This window comes from Sporothrix brasiliensis (genome assembly GCF_000820605.1).
Source record: "Sporothrix brasiliensis 5110 chromosome Unknown Cont23, whole genome shotgun sequence".
NCBI classification, from domain to species: domain Eukaryota; kingdom Fungi; phylum Ascomycota; class Sordariomycetes; order Ophiostomatales; family Ophiostomataceae; genus Sporothrix; species Sporothrix brasiliensis.
The window spans coordinates 18,285-35,531 of record NW_024467142.1 but is presented as its reverse complement, the minus strand read 5'-3'; the positions used below and the strand labels follow the sequence as shown (position 1 = coordinate 35,531).

The window sequence follows — 17,247 nt, the reverse complement described above, 5'->3', positions numbered from 1 at the left end:
GCTAATTTAAATGACATAAAAGGAATGAACGATCATGCTGAAAAATTATATAATGAAGTAGGTAAATATCAAGCTTATACAAATATATCTTATATGGATTATCCCAAAGAATTCTTACCTCATTTTAAAGTAATAGTAGATCAATTATTTGGTATTAGAAAAGTTATGAATGAATTAGTGCATAGCTCAATGTATAATGTAGAATTAAATTCTGTAGGTTTATTACCTTATTACGAAAAAGAACTCAATAGACTTAACGAAATAACACAGGCTAATTTTACAATGTATGTAGAAACAATATTTCATAATGCTAATTGAATGTCTGGAATTCTAACTTAGAATTATAATATTTACACAATAAATATTTATTGTAAAATAAGGTTATGATGTAGATGGTTTACACTTAGATTGCAAATCTAAAGTATGAGGTTCGATTCCTCCTTAATCTTTTTGGGATGATATTATAATATAAATCTTTTAAATTCTTATTAGCTTAATGGTAGAGCAAGATACTTCTAATATCCTGATTCTAGTTCGAATCTAGAATAAGAATTTTCATTTTTACAATTTTTAATTTCAAAATTTAGTACTATTTAGTTAAATATTTATATTACCATCAATACTTTTAAAAAATATATTTTAAATTCTTCTATTTCTATGTCAACAGAAAGATGATTCCTATCTACAAATGCTAAAGATATTGGAACTCTTTACTTAATATTTGCATTATTCTCAGGTTTATTAGGAACAGCTTTTTCAGTATTAATAAGAATGGAGCTTAGTGGACCAGGTGTTCAATATATAGCTGATAATCAATTATATAATAGTATAATTACAGCTCACGCCATTTTAATGATTTTCTTCATGGTCAACAAATGAAGACTATTTAATCTTAAATTTCAATATAGTTCTATATTATGTAATAACCAAAACAGTAATATTTCTATTACAGAAAACAAAAATAACAATAATTCTAATAGAAATAATGACGATAATGAAATACCTAAATATACTAAAATATATATAGAAAACCCTTTTAATAATAAAAATCTTGTTTCAAAAGTATCAAAGAATCAAAAAGGTGTTTATATTTGAGAAAGTAATAATCATGCTTACGTAGGACATTCTATTAATCTATATAATAGAATAAGTTCTTATTTTATGCCTTCTATTCTTAAAACTAAAGCACGTAGAGTACTACGTTATTTTAATAAACATGGATTTCAAGATACAAATCTAACTATTTACATAATGAATGAAAATTCTAGCTTAGATGAAATTGTAAGATTAGAACAACATTTTATTGATACTTTAAACCCAAGTTTAAATGTAGATTTAGTAGCAAGTAGTTCAGGTTATCATGAACCTATGAGCCAAGAAATAAGAGAAAAATTACGTAAACAAAGAGGTACTCCTGTATATATTTATAATGCAGAGGATTTCACTTTATTATATGTATTTGAATCAAAACAACATATATATGATTCAATTAATATTCATCATAAAACTTTAAATAATTGTTTAAATGGAGGTACAATATATTTAGATACTTTCTTTTTGTCTTTAGATAAAATAGAGGAATCCGAAAATATAAATTTATTAATTCTCGAAGAATTAAAGGAATTAGTAAATAAAACCCGTGATACATATGTGATTAAACATCCCACATCTATCTCAATATTGGCAAAATTTAAAGATGATTCTAGTAAGAATTTATTATTTCCATCTTTAACTAGCTTAGCCAATCATTTAAAAGGAGATCGTCAAACCATTAGACAATACTTAAAAGGAGAAAAATCAGGTTATTACAGAGGAAAATGAAAATTTATATATAAAGATTAAATAGAAAGGCATGGCCGGGTAAAGTAGAAATATTTTACTTTCTTTTCACTATTTGCTGGAATCCCCTTAGAGCCTTTAAAACTAGTACCGCAGACTAAATGTTAGCAGTGGAATACAGTGACATATTAAAGGATTGGGCAATCAGCAGGAAACCAAAGATAATTTTATTATCGAGTAGGTTCCTCAGAGACTACACGTGAAATATCTTAATGAATATTATTATATTTAAAGATAAAGATATAGTCCGTTCGTATATGAAAATATAGGAGTAAAACGTATGCCTGCTTTAATAGGAGGTTTTGGTAATTTTTTATTACCTTTATTAGTAGGTGGACCTGACATGGCATTCCCTAGATTAAATAATATAAGTTTTTGATTATTACCTCCTAGCTTAATATTATTAATATTTTCAGCATGTATAGAAGGTGGAGCAGGTACAGGTTGAACTATCTACCCTCCATTATCTGGAATACAAAGTCATAGTGGTCCTAGTGTGGATTTAGCTATATTTGCTCTTCATTTATCAGGGGTAAGTAGTTTATTAGGTGCAATTAACTTTATAACTACAGTAATTAATATGAGAACACCAGGTATAAAATTACATAAATTATCTTTATTTGGATGAGCTGTTGTTATAACAGCAGTTTTATTATTATTATCTTTACCTGTTTTAGCTGGTGGTATTACTATGGTTTTAACAGATAGAAATTTTAATACTTCTTTCTTTGAAACAGCCGGAGGTGGTGATCCTATTTTATTCCAACATCTTTTCTGATTTTTTGGTCACCCAGAGGTTAAATTTGTAAGCCTCTTAATATCGCTATATGCTGGAAAAGCTTCGCTATCTAGTTTTAAATACTCCCTCTTAATTGATATAGTAAAAAAGTTAAAACAATGAAGTCAATCAGCAGGTAACATTCTTAAATTTAAAAATGAAACCTCAGAGACTATACGCGATAATACTGAAAATATAAAAAATATATCTATTCATGTTCCTGTACACTTAAAACCATTAAATGATCAACAATTTGGGCATTATTTAGCAGGTTTAATAGATGGAGATGGACATTTTAATTCTAAACAACAATTAGTAATTGTATTTAATTCTCCAGATATTAAATTAGCTTATTATATTAAAGAAATAATAGGGTTTGGTCATGTAAATAAAGTTAAAAATAAAAATGCTTATTTATATATTATATCTAATAAAGAAGGTATAATTAAAACAATAAATTTAATTAACGGTAAATTAAGAACTATTAGTAAATTTAATCAAGTTATTAATAATATTTTATCTAATCCTAAATATTCAGAAGAAAAATTAGAATTTAAAATTAATGATTCTAATGATTTTGATAATCACTGAATAGCAGGATTTTCTGATGCAGATGCTAGTTTTCAAATTAAAATTATTAATAGAGATAATAAACTTAAATCTGAAATTAGGTTGAACTTTCAAATAGATCAAAAAAATAATAATATATTACTATTAATTAAAGATCTATTTGGTGGGAATATAGGTTATCGTAAAAGTCAAGATACTTATTATTACGGGTCAACTAGTTTCGGTTCAGCTAAAAAAGTAGTAAATTATTTTGATAGATTTCATTTACAATCTAGTAAACATATTAATTATTTAAAATGAAGAAAAGCATATATAATAATACAAAATAAAGATCATTTAACAGAAACAGGAATAGAAAAAATAAAAAAATTTAAAAATTCAATTAATAGATATTCAGTATAAGATAGAGTCCTAACAAGAATGAAAGTTCTTGAGTATTAATTTTAATAGATCTTATTAGACTATTTTATTAATCAAAGTATTTGTTACATTTTAATTATACCAGGTTTTGGTATAATTAGTACAACTATTTCTGCTAATTCTAATAAATCAGTATTTGGGTATATAGGTATGGTTTATGCTATGATGTCTATAGGTATATTAGGATTTATAGTTTGAAGTTGAGTAATGATGGCTTCACCCTATAGCGATATAGGGAATAAAATTAATTTCGCTATATGCTGGAACAGTTTAGTGCTAATTAGTACCTTGTACGGTAAAAATCTAATTAGTTATACTCAATCAGCAGACAATCTGTCCCTGTATTCTTTAAATGACAACAAACAGAGTGTCTCAGAGACTACACGCGAAACATCTTTTAACTTTTCTAAGTTTCATGTTTATTATAATACATTATTTAAAAATAAAGATCCTATTTCAAATGAATGATTAACTTGATTTGTAGGGTTCGCAGAAGGAGATGGAGCTATTCAAACTTATGCTAAAGGTAAGAGAGTTCGTTTTGTTCTTACTCAAAAAGAAAGTAATATACTTTATAAAATACAATTTAAATTAAACATCGGTGTTATTAAACATTTTCCTCAAGGAAAAAGCGGTAAAAATAATGATTTTTTTAGATGAATAGTTGATAATCCTTCACATATTTTACTTTTAGCTTTTTTATTTAATGGAAATTTAGCTCAAAACCATAGAATTGAACAATTAACTAAATGAGTTAATTCTTTAAATAATCGTTTTGGTAATGAAACGATTAAGTTAAATAATATTCCTGTTACAATTACATTACAGGATGCTTGATTATCAGGGTTTACTGATGCTGAAGGTTGTTTTAATGTATCTATTACTACAAATTGTAGATATACATTAGGACATGTTATAAAAATGCGTTATATATTAGATCAAAAAGATAGTATTATACTAAATAAAGTATATGAATTATTTGGATTTGGTAAAGTAACACTAAGATCTCGTACTGTAGATGTTTATCGTTATACAGCTACTGGATTTAAAGTATTAAATAATGTAATAACTTACTTTAAATTGTTTCCATTACAAACTAAAAAAGCTTTTTCTTTAAAAAATTGATTAATTATTCATAATCAAATATCTAATAAATTACATTTGACTGAAGAAGGATTATCACAAATTAGAATTTTACAAAAAAGAATTAATTTAAATAATAGTATAACAAATAAAACAGGAAAAGCTTAAAGATGAAGATATAGTCCGACACTTTTTGTGAAAAAAGCATACATAATTTGTATGGGTAAATTTAAAATATTTATTAACGGTTTTGCATCACATGTATACAGTAGGTTTAGATGTTGATACAAGAGCTTATTTTACTGCAGCTACATTAATTATAGCTGTACCTACTGGTATTAAAATATTCTCATGATTAGCAACTTGTTATGGAGGTTCTATTAAATTAACTCCTTCTATGTTATTTGCTTTAGGTTTTGTATTTATGTTTACAATTGGAGGATTAATAATCCACTTAGTTCTCCCTTTAAAGATCACTATATGCTGGAAACTTCTAACAATTATACTACTAGTAGTTTATTTAATTACAGTGACAATGTATAATTTTGAACAATCAGCAGGTAACCAACGGATGTCTAAAAATATCCTAGTAGGTACCTCAGAGACTACACGTGATCCATGCTATGCATGAAGTTATAGTCCGTGAAATAATAAATCATTAACTTCTTCATTAAATCATAAACTTACCTGCTCTAGAATAACTAAAAATTTTATCCGTAGTTATTCTTCTGATAATAAAGATAATATAAATACTTTAATTCCTGTCATAATTTATAATAATTTTAAAGAGGATAGGTCTAAAATTTTAAAAGAACAAAAAGATAAATCAGGTATTTATTGTTTAATTAATAATATTAATAGTCACTCATATGTAGGAAGTTCTATTAATCTTGCTTCTAGAATGAAAAATTATCTTAATAATACTTTTTTAAAAAGTAGACAAAATATAAATATGCCCATTGTAAAAGCTTTGTTAAAATATGGTCAAGATAATTTTAGTTTATATATAGTAGAATATGTAAATGTTGAATCTCTAATAAATAGAGAAACTTATTTTATTACATCTGTTTTACCTCACTATAATGTATTAAAACAAGGTTATTCTTATTTAGGTTATAAACATACAGAAGAGACTAAAGAACTTTTATCGGAATTAGCTAAAAACAGAGTACATAGTGATACAACTAAAAGTTTAATTGCTAAAGCATTAACAGGTGAAAATAACCCTTTTTACAATAAAAACCATTCTATGGAAAGTAAAGTAAGAATGATACAAGCGAATTCAGCTTACCCTGTTTATGTGTATAATTCTTATAAGGAATTGTTAGTAATCTATCCATCTGTTACAACTTTAGCTAAATTAATTCAATCGAATCATCCCACTATAGTTAATTCTATAAAAGAACAAACTATTTTTAGAGGAGAATGATATTTTACTAATTTACCTTATAATATAAATGATACTCCTTTAATAACAAATTGAAATTCTAAAGAAGCTGAAGAATTAATTATAAGTATAAATAAAAATAGTAAAATTAGAAAAGGAATATTTGTATATGATGAAAATAGAAATTTTATTTCTAAATATGAAGGAGTTACAGATGCTCAAAGAGCTTTAAATATAAATCATAGCACTATTAAAAAGTATGCCAAAATAAATGGTACCTATGGTGGTTATATATTTAGCTATCAGCGTTTAAATGATTAATTATTCGTAAGTGGAGTTCTTTTAGCTAATGCTGCTTTAGATACTGCTTTCCATGACACTTATTATGTAGTTGCTCATTTTCACTATGTTTTAAGTATGGGTGCTGTATTTGCATTATTCAGTGGGTGATATTTCTGAATACCTAAAATATTAGGTTTAAGTTATAACATATTATTATCTAAAGTTCACTTCTGATTATTATTTATAGGGGTTAATTTAACATTTTTCCCTCAACATTTCTTAGGTCTACAAGGAATGCCACGTAGAATAAGTGATTATCCTGATGCTTTTGCAGGTTGAAATTTAGTTAGTAGTTTTGGTTCTATAGTTAGTGTTATAGCTTCTGGATTATTTTTATATATTGTTTACAAACAATTAATAGATAATAATCCTGTAGGAAGATTCCCTTGATTAATGCCTCAATATTTTACTGATGCTTTACAAACATTATTAAATAGAAATTATCCTAGTTTAGAATGAGCTTTAACTAGTCCACCTAAACCTCACGCATTTGTAAGTCTTCCTTTACAATCTAATGTGATTAATTTATTTATTTAATTATATATTTATATATATTAATATATATAAATATATATTATTATTAGCTTAATGGTAAAGCAAAATATTAAAAAATATTTTTAATTTAGTTCAAATCTAAAATAATAATATAAAATTATTTTATTATGATTATAATATATTCCTATTATTATTATCATTACTATAAAATAAATAATTTTTATTTAAAAATGTTATATTTTCCTACGTTAATTTCTATCTTGGAAGTTGTTTTAGTAATGGTTCCTGCTTTACTTGCTATAGCATATGTAACAGTGGCTGAAAGAAAAACTATGGCTAGCATGCAAAGAAGATTAGGTCCTAATGCTGTTGGTTATTATGGATTATTGCAAGCATTTGCAGATGCTTTAAAACTTTTATTAAAAGAATATGTAGCTCCAACTCAAGCTAACATTGTATTATTTTTCTTAGGTCCTGTAATAACTTTAGTGTTTTCATTATTAGGATATGGTGTTATACCATACGGACCTGGATTAGCAATTAGTGATTTTAATTTAGGTATTTTCTATTTATTAGCTGTATCATCTTTATCTACATATGGTATATTATTAGCAGGTTGAAGTGCTAATAGTAAATATGCTTTTTTAGGTTCTTTAAGAAGTACTGCCCAATTAATTAGTTATGAATTGGTTTTAAGTTCTGCTATATTATTAGTAATTTTCTTAACAGGTAGTTTAAATCTAACTGTTAATATGGAAGCACAAAGAGCTATTTGATTTATATTACCTTTATTTCCTATATTTATAATATTTTTCATAGGTTCTGTAGCTGAAACTAATAGAGCTCCCTTTGATTTAGCTGAGGCTATTTTTCTTTAGATTTGGCCTCTTTAAAGATTACAAATTGCTGGAAAGTCTTAATTAAGAAAATCAGCAGGAATTCAACTTTATAAAGTTGAGTCTTCAGAGACTAGAGGTAATCGTTTAATATTTAATATTAAATATGGTATAGTCCAGACTTATATAATAATATAAGATTAATAACTCAAAATTATTTTATAAGTACTTATAAAATAATTTTGAATAATTCGGAGTCTGAATTAGTTAGTGGATTTATGACAGAACACGCAGCTGTCGTATTCGTATTCTTTTTCTTAGCAGAATATGGTAGTATTGTTTTAATGTGTATATTAACAAGTATATTGTTTATAGGGGGATATTTATTTATAGGTAGTTCTCTGATAAATTTAACTTTATACTTATCTGGTACTAATTTTATAATTAATAATATAATAAACAGTCCAATATTAGAAGGTTTATTATATGGTTTAAGTTTAGGAATAAAAAGTTCTATGATGGTATTTGTATTTATTTGAGTTAGAGCTTCATTTCCTAGAATTAGATTTGATCAATTAATGGGATTCTGTTGAACTGTATTATTACCTATTATATTTGCAATAATAATATTAATCCCAGCTATTTTATATAATTTTGTATTATTTCCTATCAATATTAGTTTACTTTAATATATAAATATTATATTTATATAATCATAAGATTTCTTACATATGATGTATATTTTTTAAACCATAATATTTTAGGCTTACTTATATACTTTAAATAAATAAAAAAGGAATGTTATTATCTTTTTTATTATTAGTACCTTTAATAGGTATTTTTTTTATTGCAGGATCTATTTCTTATGATAATAATGTATTGAAAACTACATATTATAAAAATGTTGCTTTAATTACATCTATAATAAATTTAATTATATCTTTAATTGTATATATATTATTTGATTCTAATACTAATCAATTTCAATTTGTACAAGAACATTATAATTTAAGTTTTTTTGATATTTATTTAGGAGTAGACGGTATATCTATATATTTTGTATTATTAACAACAATAATAATGCCTATAGCTATATTATCTAATTGAAATTCAATAACAGAAAATATAAAATCTTATTTAATAATAATGTTATTATTAGAAACATTATTACTAGCTATTTTTTTAGTTTTAGATATATTATTATTTTATGTATTTTTTGAAAGTACATTACCTCCTTTATTTTTATTAATAGGTTTATTCGGATCTAATAATAAAGTTAGAGCCAGTTTTTATATATTTTTATATACATTATGAGGATCATTATTTTTATTATTATGTATATTAGCTATGTCTTCAATCATGGGTACTACAGATTTTGATGCATTATTTAAAACTAATTTTGATTATATTACACAATTATTCTTATTCGGAGGAATATTCTTATCATTTGCAGTTAAAACTCCTACAATTTTTTTAAATAATTGATTATTAAAAGCTCATGTTGAATCTCCTTTAGGCGGAAGTATAATACTAGCGGCTATAGTTTTAAAAACTAGTTTATATGGTATTTGTAGATTAATTTTACCTATATTACCTAAAGCATCTATTAATTTTACATATATTGTTTATGTAATAGGAGTTATTACTATAATTTATGCTAGTTTCAGTACATTAAGAACTACAGATGTAAAAGAATTAATAGCTTATAGTTCTGTATCTCACGCTGCAGTTTATTTAATAGGAGTATTTAGTAATACAATACAAGGTATAGAAGGAAGTATAGTTTTAGGTTTAGCTCACGGATTTGTTTCAAGTGGTCTATTTATATGTGCGGGAGGTATATTATACGATAGATCTGGAACTAGATCTATTTATTTTTATAAAGGTATAGCTCAAATTATGCCTTTATTTTCTATATTATTCTTCATATTATCTTTAGGTAACTGTGGAGCTCCTTTAACTTTAAATTTTGTAGGTGAATTTATGTCTCTTTATGGAGTATTTGAAAGATTACCTTTATTAGGTGTATTTGCTAGTTTATCTATTATATTTTCAGCTGCTTATACAATCTATATGTTCAATAGAATAGCTTTTGGAGGTACATTTAGTAAATTTTTTTTAGAAAATATATCTGATATTACAAAAAGAGAATTTTTCTTACTATTTATTTTAGTATTATTTACTGTAATTTTCGGTATATATCCATCTTTTATATTAGATGGTTTACATTATTCTGTAACAAATTTAATTTATTATTCATAAAATTTTCAATTAAATAATTAAGATTAATATTTAAGTATTTAATTAAAAAAAAAAATAACAATGCCACAATTAGTACCTTTTTATTTTTTAAATGAAGTAGTATTTACTTTTACTATAATTACAATTATTTTATATATATCATCTAAATATATATTACCTAGATTCGTACGTTTATTTTTATCACGTACATTTATATCTAAACTTTTTGATAATAAATAATTATAACATAATTGTATTTAACAAGGATTTTTCAAGACATATTATATAGCTTAGAGGATTATGAATACTTTAAGCAGTAATAATTTTAATACAATAAATTTAGAAACACTTAGTCCATTAACTCAATTTGAAATAAGAGATTTATTAAGTATAGATGCTCCTTTATTAGGAAATTTACATATTTCTTTAACAAACATAGGATTTTATTTAACAATAGGTGGTTTCATAATATTAGCTTTAAATTTATTAAGTACAAATTATAATAAATTAATAAGTAATAATTGATCTATTAGTCAAGAAGCTTTATATGCTACTATTCATAGCATAGTAACAAATCAAATTAATCCTAAAAAAGGTCAAATATATTTTCCTTTTATTTATACATTATTTATCTTTATATTAATAAATAATTTAATAGGAATGATACCTTATAGTTTTGCTTCAACAAGTCATTTTATTTTAACATTTTCTTTAAGTTTTACTATAGTTTTAGGTGCAACAATTTTAGGATTTTTAAAACATGGTTTAAAATTCTTTTCTTTATTAGTACCCGCTGGTTGTCCTTTACCTTTATTACCTTTATTAGTTTTAATAGAATTAATATCTTATTTAGCTCGTAATATTTCTTTAGGTTTAAGATTAGCCGCTAACATAATGTGAGTATAGGTATCTCACTCATTGTGTATAAGAGCCAAATTCCGGGGAAGCCCTAAAGTTCTAATAACTAAGTTTTAAAAGGAAACTTTTAAAATGGCCCAGCTAATCACTGTGGGTATAGTAATATCATTAGAAATTCTAGTAATAGGAATGGGTAATCGCGGATCTAAGTCAGTAATATATTAGTATATTATTGTAAAAGAGCAACGAGTAGATGGTTCTTCAATATTTAAATATTGTAAGGTGTACTCTAGTCGCCGGGAAAGCCGGTTCTTGGAAGAAACTAAGTAAATCAAGATTAAAGATATCACAATAGCCTATCCTTAAATTCATTATTACAATTCCTTTAAAGAAAAGATTTATGTCTTTTAAAGAAAGGATTAATTTGTGAACTGATTTCATTATCAAATACAATCAATACTAAACAAAATAAATCTAATTTTAATAATATATCAAGACAATATAGTTTAATCTTATATAAAAATAAATTAAATTTTAAACCATTAAATTCTAGACATTTTTCTACTTTGAAACCTTCAAGTTCAATTATTTTTTCAAACGCAGATGAAAATAAACAAGATATACTTAAAACAGTTAAAGGTAAGTCTGGTATTTATATGTGAATTAATTTGTTAAATAATAAAAAATATATAGGGAGTTCTGTAGATTTAAGACGAAGATTTTTAGAATACTATAATATTAATAGATTATTAAATGAAACAAGTATGCCAATATATACTGCGTTATTAAAATATGGTTATAAAAATTTTAGTTTAATTATATTAGAATATTGTGAAGTTGATAGTTTAATATTAAAAGAGAAATATTTCTTTGAAGAATATTCTCCTGAGTATAATATATTAAAAACTCCAGGTAGCCCTGATAGAGGATCAGGATGAAAACATTCAGAAGCTACATTAGAAATTATGAGTATTGCCGCACAAAAAAGAAATGAATCATCAGAGTATTTAGCTAAATTATCTTTAGCTCAATCAAATAGTACAGAAATCGAAGTATTGGATATAAAAACTAATATTTCTACTAAATATCATGCTATACGAGCAGCAGCTCGTGCTTTAAATATCGATAAAAGATATATTGAACAATATATTTATTTAAATCAAGATAAACCTGTTTTAGATAGATATACATTTAAATTATTATTAATAAGTCTATAGAAAAGTTACAAAAAACTTCCATAACTTTAGAAGTTACTAATATAGAAACTAAAGAAATAAAAGTATATTTTTTAATAGGTGCTGCAGCTAGAGATTTAGGTTACTATCAAGCTAGTATATCTTTATATTTAAAAGAAAATAGAACTAAACCTTTTAAAGGTATATATTTATTTAAAATATTAAAAGATAATAAATAGCTAAATTTAAGGATTAATTTGTGAACGAATGAGTGGTCACATGTTATTACATATATTAGCAGGTTTTACTTATAATATAATGTCTTCAGGTATATTATTCTTCTTCTTAGGTTTATTACCTTTATCATTTATTATAGCTTTTGCAGGATTAGAAATAGGTATAGCATTTATACAAGCTCAGGTTTTTGTAGTTTTAACTTCTTCTTATATAAAAGATGGATTAGATTTACATTAATAAAAAAAATTAAAATTTAAGGATAAATAATGAGGAAAGTCTATAGTTCTATATACGTATGTATATATATATAAATAAAAATATTAAGCTATAAATAGAAAATGTCAATATATTAATAAATAATTTAATATTAAATAATAAAATTATATTGCGAGAATACAATCTAATAGTAGAATCTAAATAGAAAGTTTAACAGAAAATAGCTTATATTTATCCTTAAAACTATTTAAATATAAAATATTAAGTGATGTAAATTATTTATTTACATTTTAATAAATGAGTTTAGTGATGGCTCTGAATAAATACTGTCCAAATGTCTGACACATGCTAATCGAACGTTTAATAAATTAATTTTATTAAAAGTGGTGAACAGGTGAGTATTATATTATTAGTATACCTTAAGGTACGGAAAGAAAATTCCGTATATTAATAAAGGAAAATCCGCCTTAAGAAAATTAGATAATAAATAGAGATAGGTAGTTGTTAAGGTAATGGCTTAACTAGCCAAGGATTCTCTTAGTTGAGACTGAAAAAGGTTAATCAACCACATTGGGGATGAAAAAATCTCAAGACAATAAAGTACAGCAGTGAAGAATTTTGGTCAATAGCCTAACGGCGGAACTGGCAACTTGGAGGAATGGCCTATAATTTAATGTGTTTGAGTGTTAAATTAGATTAGTATAGATTGAAAAGGTTAAATCGTATTGCGAATAAAATTCTAAATATATATATTATAGTGACAATGTATATTTATGTCTTGACTAAATTACGTGCCAGCAGTCGCGGTAATACGTAAGAGACTAGTATTATTCATCATCAATAGGTTTAAAGGGTACCCAGACGGAAGAAATTACCTAAAATAGGAATTATTTCTATCTAGAGTTTAATGTGAAAAGGTAGTATCTATGGAGTAAAGTAAGAAATAAAATTCTGTGATCCCAATATAGACTGGTAAGCGAAAGCAACCTTTTATATAAAAACTGACGTTGAAGGACGGAGGCTAAGCTAATAAAGAGGATTAGAAACCCTCGTAATCTTAGCAGTAAATTATGAATGTCATAAAAAAAGAATATTTTTTTATAAATGAAAGTGTAAACATTTCACCTTAAGAGTAATGTGGCAACGCAGGAACTGAAATCACTAGTCCGTTTCTGACACCAGTAGTGAAGTATGTTGTTTAATTCGATGATCCACGAAAAACCTCACCACAAATTGAATTATTTATATATTAAATGTAAAATTAGTATATAAATAACAAGTGTTGCATGGCTGTTTTAAATTAATGTTGCGAAACTACAGCGATAGTTGTAAAATTGATATGAACCCTTACCTTATTTATAAAATTTTTTTATAAGGTTTTTATCTTTATTTGATAAAATAAACAGGGACTAAGACAAGTCATCATGGCCTTTATATTGTGGGCTACAGACGTGCCGCATGTATCTAGACAAAGAGATGCAAAAATTAAAATTTAAGCTAATCTCTAAAATAGAATAAATAGGATAAGAATTGTAGTCTGTAACTCGGCTATATGAATAAGTAATTGCTAGTAATCGTGAATCACCATGTCACGGTGAATCCCATCTCGGTTTGGTACTAACCACTCGTCGCATGCTGAAAGGAGTGTGTACAATAAGTTTGCTTACTTATTTTAATAAATTAAAAAACAAGGTTTTGATTTTATAATAGGTTTCTTCATATGTACACTTCTAATTAGTGTTAAGTCGAAATACGGTTCGTGTAGCGGAAGTTGCACGGGAAAAATGGCCCTGGTCTCTTTTTTATAATTAATATATAAATATATATTGTATAATTTTTACATTATACATTAAGGAGGGTTCCTTTATTGGTAAGAAGGGTTGAGCTGTAAACTCAATAGCTACACTAGCTTTAAGAGTTCGAATCTCTTGTCTCCTATATATTATATTTAATTACATATTTTTATATTAATTTTTTAACCTTCTATAGCTCAACGGTAGAGCATGATACTGTTAATATCAGGATAAATGTTCGATTCATTTTAGGGGGACATGTAATATGTATATTCTGACTATTATAAATACGCAAAAATTTTTTAATTAAATTATAACTTTTTAGATAAGTAAGTGAATCAAGAAATCAGAAGTAATTTTCAAGATCATCCCTTTCATCTGGTATCTCCTTCTCCTTGACCATTTTTTACTAGTTTATCTTTATTATCTTTAACTACACATGCTTCACTAAGTATACATAATTTTAGTAATGCTTATTATTTCTTTTATATAAGTTTATTTTTAGTTGTAGCTTCAATGTTTTTATGATTCCGTGATGTTATAAGTGAAGCTACATTTTTAGGTGATCATTCATTAGCTGTACAAAGAGGATTAAATTTAGGTGTTATGTTATTTATAGTATCTGAAGCATTATTTTTCTTAGCTATATTTTGAGCTTTTTTCCATAGTGCCTTATCACCTACTCCTGAATTAGGTGCTCAATGACCACCTTTAGGTATAGAACCTATTAATCCTTTTGAATTACCATTACTTAATACAGTTATATTATTAGCTAGTGGATCTACAATTACATATTCTCATCATGCTTTAATAAATGGTAATAGAAAAGCTGCTATATTAGGAGGTATATTTACTGTTATTTTAGCTATAGTATTTACTTTCTTTCAAGGGGTAGAATATAGTGAATCTTCTTTTACTATAAGTGATGGTGCATATGGTACATGTTTCTTTTTTGGAACAGGATTTCACGGATTTCATGTTATAATAGGTACAATTTTTATATTTGTAGCTTTATGAAGAATAATTCGTTACCATTTAACTGAAAATCATCATGTAGGACTTGAAGGTTCTATTGCTTATTGACATTTTGTTGATTTAATATGACTTTTTCTATATTTGTCCATTTATTACTGGGGTTCATAATACTAGATCAAATATGAGAACAAATTGAAATTCTTAATTATATAGATATATTTAATTTAAGTATTTTTTGTTTTATTATTTTATTTTTATATAAATCTTTTTATATTTATTTAAAGATTATTAATTTTAATATAAATGAACTAAATGTAATTTTTGTTAGTTTAGATAAAATTACATTTAATTTTAATGAATATTTAGAATTGGTTTTAATTTTATTTAAAAATATTTTTAATATAACAAATGAGTTTTTATTTTCTGCTTATAATATATTAAGTGAATTTAATTATATACCTTTATATTATATATATATAGTTTCTTCGATTTGTATATTTGCTTTATTATGAATCCGTAGCTCTCAGGTGTGGGGTAATAAATGGAAAATTATACACATGATAATTACTAACTTATTTTTTGTATATAGTTTAATATTATTTTTTATCTTTATGACATATTTAGTGTATTCATACACTAATTTATTTGAGTTCATTAATATAGATAATTTAAACTGAAAATATTATTATTTTTTATTCCGTATTTGTACTATAAGTATATTAATTTATAATATAGTATATTATTTTAATATGGGTAAAAATGAATTTGAAAGATATATTTTCAGATTTGGAGTGGGGACTTTAATTATAATATTAATTAATATTATATTTAATATGTTTTTTTTAGATCTAGCTATTGTATTTATAAATGGAAATGAATCACCTTCAGGTTCAAATCCTTTAAGTAATAACCCTGGAGGAGGAACACCTCGACCACCTGAAGGCCCAGATTATAGTAAAATTTTATGAAAACATGATAACTCAGAAGATTCAAGTAATAAATCTAGTATTACATCAAGTAATAACTCTGAAAGTTCTAGTAGTAAATCTAATACTACATTAATTAATAATTCTAATGAACCTAATGATAAAAATAGTCTTAAACGAACTGCAGAACAGGCTAATTTAGCTATAACAAGTAATAGAATTAATCCTAATATTTCTCAAAATAATTCTAATACTAGCATCCCTCAAAATACTAATGTTACTCAAAATATTCCTAATGTTCCAGAAAATATTATTAATGTTACTCAGAATACTTCTAATAATAATGTATATCAAAGTAATTCTAATACTGATATTCCTCAAAATTATTCTAATAATAATATTCCTCAAAATATTCCTAATATCCTTAATATTCTTAATATTCCAGAAGAAAATACAAGATATAAAAGATATTGAATTATTATATTGTCAGTTGAAGATGAATGTGTAAGACGTACAAGAGAACTTCATCCACAAATTTTTAAGGTAAGACAAGAAATTCGTGTAATGCAAAATCTTATTGATAGAGTTCCAGGGGGTTTAGCAGCTATGCAAAGTAGTATGAATTCTAATTCATATGTACATGGATTAGGATTTAATACTAATTCTTTAGGTTCTTTAATAGGATATAGTTCTAGTACACAACCTTTATTAAATCATATGGGGCTACAAACTCCATATGATCAATCAGTATTGCATTTTAGAGACCAAGCTTCTAATAGACCAGGAGCTCTTCCTTATGAAAGAGCAGATGGATCTCTTAGTTTCAATCGTCATAATCTTCAAGGTATTTATAATATTAGAGCGGGTACAACAATTGGAGAAGAATATACTTATAAAATTGCACAAAGAGTACATTTTGAAAGAGAATCTAATGAATGAAGAAGATTATCTCAAAATATTAGAATAGCATTCCCAAATATAGTAGACCCAAATCGTAGTTATGAACCAATTAATACTAACAATAACACTAATGTTGTTAATACTAATAATACTAATATTAATAATAATTATTAACT

General features: G+C 25.0%; 14 protein-coding genes and 6 non-coding genes across 20 annotated transcripts; 19 read left to right on the top strand and 1 right to left on the bottom strand. All coding sequences in view use genetic code 4, as the record gives it.

The window, feature by feature from the left end:
- The first annotated feature begins 377 nt into the window (after nucleotides 1-377).
- On the top strand, nucleotides 378-450 carry SPBR_09570. The gene has a single exon. It is a non-coding gene; the product is annotated as a tRNA-Cys (tRNA).
- Nucleotides 451-482: 32 nt separating this feature from the next.
- Nucleotides 483-553, top strand: SPBR_09571. The gene has a single exon. It is a non-coding gene; the product is annotated as a tRNA-Arg (tRNA).
- Nucleotides 554-657: 104 nt separating this feature from the next.
- Nucleotides 658-1,842, top strand: cox1 (cytochrome oxidase subunit 1; the record flags this gene model as incomplete). Its single annotated transcript, XM_040767409.1, has 1 exon — nucleotides 658-1,842. The coding sequence occupies one exon, from the start codon at nucleotides 658-660 to the stop codon at nucleotides 1,840-1,842; it is 1,185 nt and encodes a 394-aa protein (XP_040614279.1).
- A 277-nt stretch (nucleotides 1,843-2,119) lies between these two features.
- On the top strand, nucleotides 2,120-3,589 carry SPBR_09282 (LAGLIDADG endonuclease; the record flags this gene model as incomplete). Its single annotated transcript, XM_040767408.1, has 1 exon — nucleotides 2,120-3,589. The coding sequence occupies one exon, from the start codon at nucleotides 2,120-2,122 to the stop codon at nucleotides 3,587-3,589; it is 1,470 nt and encodes a 489-aa protein (XP_040614278.1).
- Nucleotides 3,590-3,643: 54 nt separating this feature from the next.
- SPBR_09281 (LAGLIDADG endonuclease) lies at nucleotides 3,644-4,858 on the top strand (the record flags this gene model as incomplete). Its single annotated transcript, XM_040767407.1, has 1 exon — nucleotides 3,644-4,858. One exon carries the CDS (start codon nucleotides 3,644-3,646, stop codon nucleotides 4,856-4,858), a length of 1,215 nt encoding a protein of 404 aa, XP_040614277.1.
- A 61-nt stretch (nucleotides 4,859-4,919) lies between these two features.
- On the top strand, nucleotides 4,920-6,398 carry SPBR_09429 (GIY COI i14 grp IB protein; the record flags this gene model as incomplete). Its single annotated transcript, XM_040767411.1, has 1 exon — nucleotides 4,920-6,398. One exon carries the CDS (start codon nucleotides 4,920-4,922, stop codon nucleotides 6,396-6,398), a length of 1,479 nt encoding a protein of 492 aa, XP_040614276.1.
- coi (Cytochrome c oxidase subunit 1) lies at nucleotides 6,399-6,956 on the top strand (the record flags this gene model as incomplete). Its single annotated transcript, XM_040767406.1, has 1 exon — nucleotides 6,399-6,956. The coding sequence occupies one exon, from the start codon at nucleotides 6,399-6,401 to the stop codon at nucleotides 6,954-6,956; it is 558 nt and encodes a 185-aa protein (XP_040614275.1).
- SPBR_09569 lies at nucleotides 6,854-7,100 on the bottom strand. The gene has a single exon. It is a non-coding gene; the product is annotated as a tRNA-Ile (tRNA).
- On the top strand, nucleotides 6,994-7,065 carry SPBR_09572. Its single transcript has one exon. It is a non-coding gene; the product is annotated as a tRNA-Phe (tRNA).
- Nucleotides 7,101-7,144: 44 nt separating the features above from the next.
- SPBR_09279 (NADH dehydrogenase subunit 1) lies at nucleotides 7,145-7,792 on the top strand (the record flags this gene model as incomplete). Its single annotated transcript, XM_040767405.1, has 1 exon — nucleotides 7,145-7,792. The coding sequence occupies one exon, from the start codon at nucleotides 7,145-7,147 to the stop codon at nucleotides 7,790-7,792; it is 648 nt and encodes a 215-aa protein (XP_040614274.1).
- Nucleotides 7,793-7,992: 200 nt separating this feature from the next.
- Nucleotides 7,993-8,439, top strand: nad1 (NADH dehydrogenase subunit 1; the record flags this gene model as incomplete). The annotated part of the gene is made up of 1 exon (XM_040767404.1): nucleotides 7,993-8,439. The coding sequence occupies one exon, from the start codon at nucleotides 7,993-7,995 to the stop codon at nucleotides 8,437-8,439; it is 447 nt and encodes a 148-aa protein (XP_040614273.1).
- Nucleotides 8,440-8,548: 109 nt separating this feature from the next.
- Nucleotides 8,549-10,012, top strand: SPBR_09277 (NADH dehydrogenase subunit 4; the record flags this gene model as incomplete). The annotated part of the gene is made up of 1 exon (XM_040767403.1): nucleotides 8,549-10,012. One exon carries the CDS (start codon nucleotides 8,549-8,551, stop codon nucleotides 10,010-10,012), a length of 1,464 nt encoding a protein of 487 aa, XP_040614272.1.
- A 60-nt stretch (nucleotides 10,013-10,072) lies between these two features.
- SPBR_09276 (ATP synthase subunit 8) lies at nucleotides 10,073-10,231 on the top strand (the record flags this gene model as incomplete). The annotated part of the gene is made up of 1 exon (XM_040767402.1): nucleotides 10,073-10,231. The coding sequence occupies one exon, from the start codon at nucleotides 10,073-10,075 to the stop codon at nucleotides 10,229-10,231; it is 159 nt and encodes a 52-aa protein (XP_040614271.1).
- A 60-nt stretch (nucleotides 10,232-10,291) lies between these two features.
- SPBR_09275 (ATP synthase subunit 6) lies at nucleotides 10,292-10,897 on the top strand (the record flags this gene model as incomplete). The annotated part of the gene is made up of 1 exon (XM_040767401.1): nucleotides 10,292-10,897. The coding sequence occupies one exon, from the start codon at nucleotides 10,292-10,294 to the stop codon at nucleotides 10,895-10,897; it is 606 nt and encodes a 201-aa protein (XP_040614270.1).
- Nucleotides 10,898-11,433: 536 nt separating this feature from the next.
- SPBR_09426 (GIY-YIG endonuclease) lies at nucleotides 11,434-12,066 on the top strand (the record flags this gene model as incomplete). The annotated part of the gene is made up of 1 exon (XM_040767410.1): nucleotides 11,434-12,066. One exon carries the CDS (start codon nucleotides 11,434-11,436, stop codon nucleotides 12,064-12,066), a length of 633 nt encoding a protein of 210 aa, XP_040614269.1.
- A 210-nt stretch (nucleotides 12,067-12,276) lies between these two features.
- Nucleotides 12,277-12,498, top strand: SPBR_09274 (ATP synthase subunit 6; the record flags this gene model as incomplete). The annotated part of the gene is made up of 1 exon (XM_040767400.1): nucleotides 12,277-12,498. One exon carries the CDS (start codon nucleotides 12,277-12,279, stop codon nucleotides 12,496-12,498), a length of 222 nt encoding a protein of 73 aa, XP_040614268.1.
- A 1,831-nt stretch (nucleotides 12,499-14,329) lies between these two features.
- SPBR_09573 lies at nucleotides 14,330-14,415 on the top strand. Its single transcript has one exon. It is a non-coding gene; the product is annotated as a tRNA-Tyr (tRNA).
- Nucleotides 14,416-14,456: 41 nt separating this feature from the next.
- SPBR_09574 lies at nucleotides 14,457-14,527 on the top strand. Its single transcript has one exon. It is a non-coding gene; the product is annotated as a tRNA-Asn (tRNA).
- A 76-nt stretch (nucleotides 14,528-14,603) lies between these two features.
- On the top strand, nucleotides 14,604-15,413 carry SPBR_09273 (cytochrome oxidase subunit 3; the record flags this gene model as incomplete). The annotated part of the gene is made up of 1 exon (XM_040767399.1): nucleotides 14,604-15,413. The coding sequence occupies one exon, from the start codon at nucleotides 14,604-14,606 to the stop codon at nucleotides 15,411-15,413; it is 810 nt and encodes a 269-aa protein (XP_040614267.1).
- A 389-nt stretch (nucleotides 15,414-15,802) lies between these two features.
- On the top strand, nucleotides 15,803-17,245 carry SPBR_09272 (uncharacterized protein; the record flags this gene model as incomplete). The annotated part of the gene is made up of 1 exon (XM_040767398.1): nucleotides 15,803-17,245. The coding sequence occupies one exon, from the start codon at nucleotides 15,803-15,805 to the stop codon at nucleotides 17,243-17,245; it is 1,443 nt and encodes a 480-aa protein (XP_040614266.1).
- Between the last annotated feature and the right edge of the window lie 2 nt (nucleotides 17,246-17,247).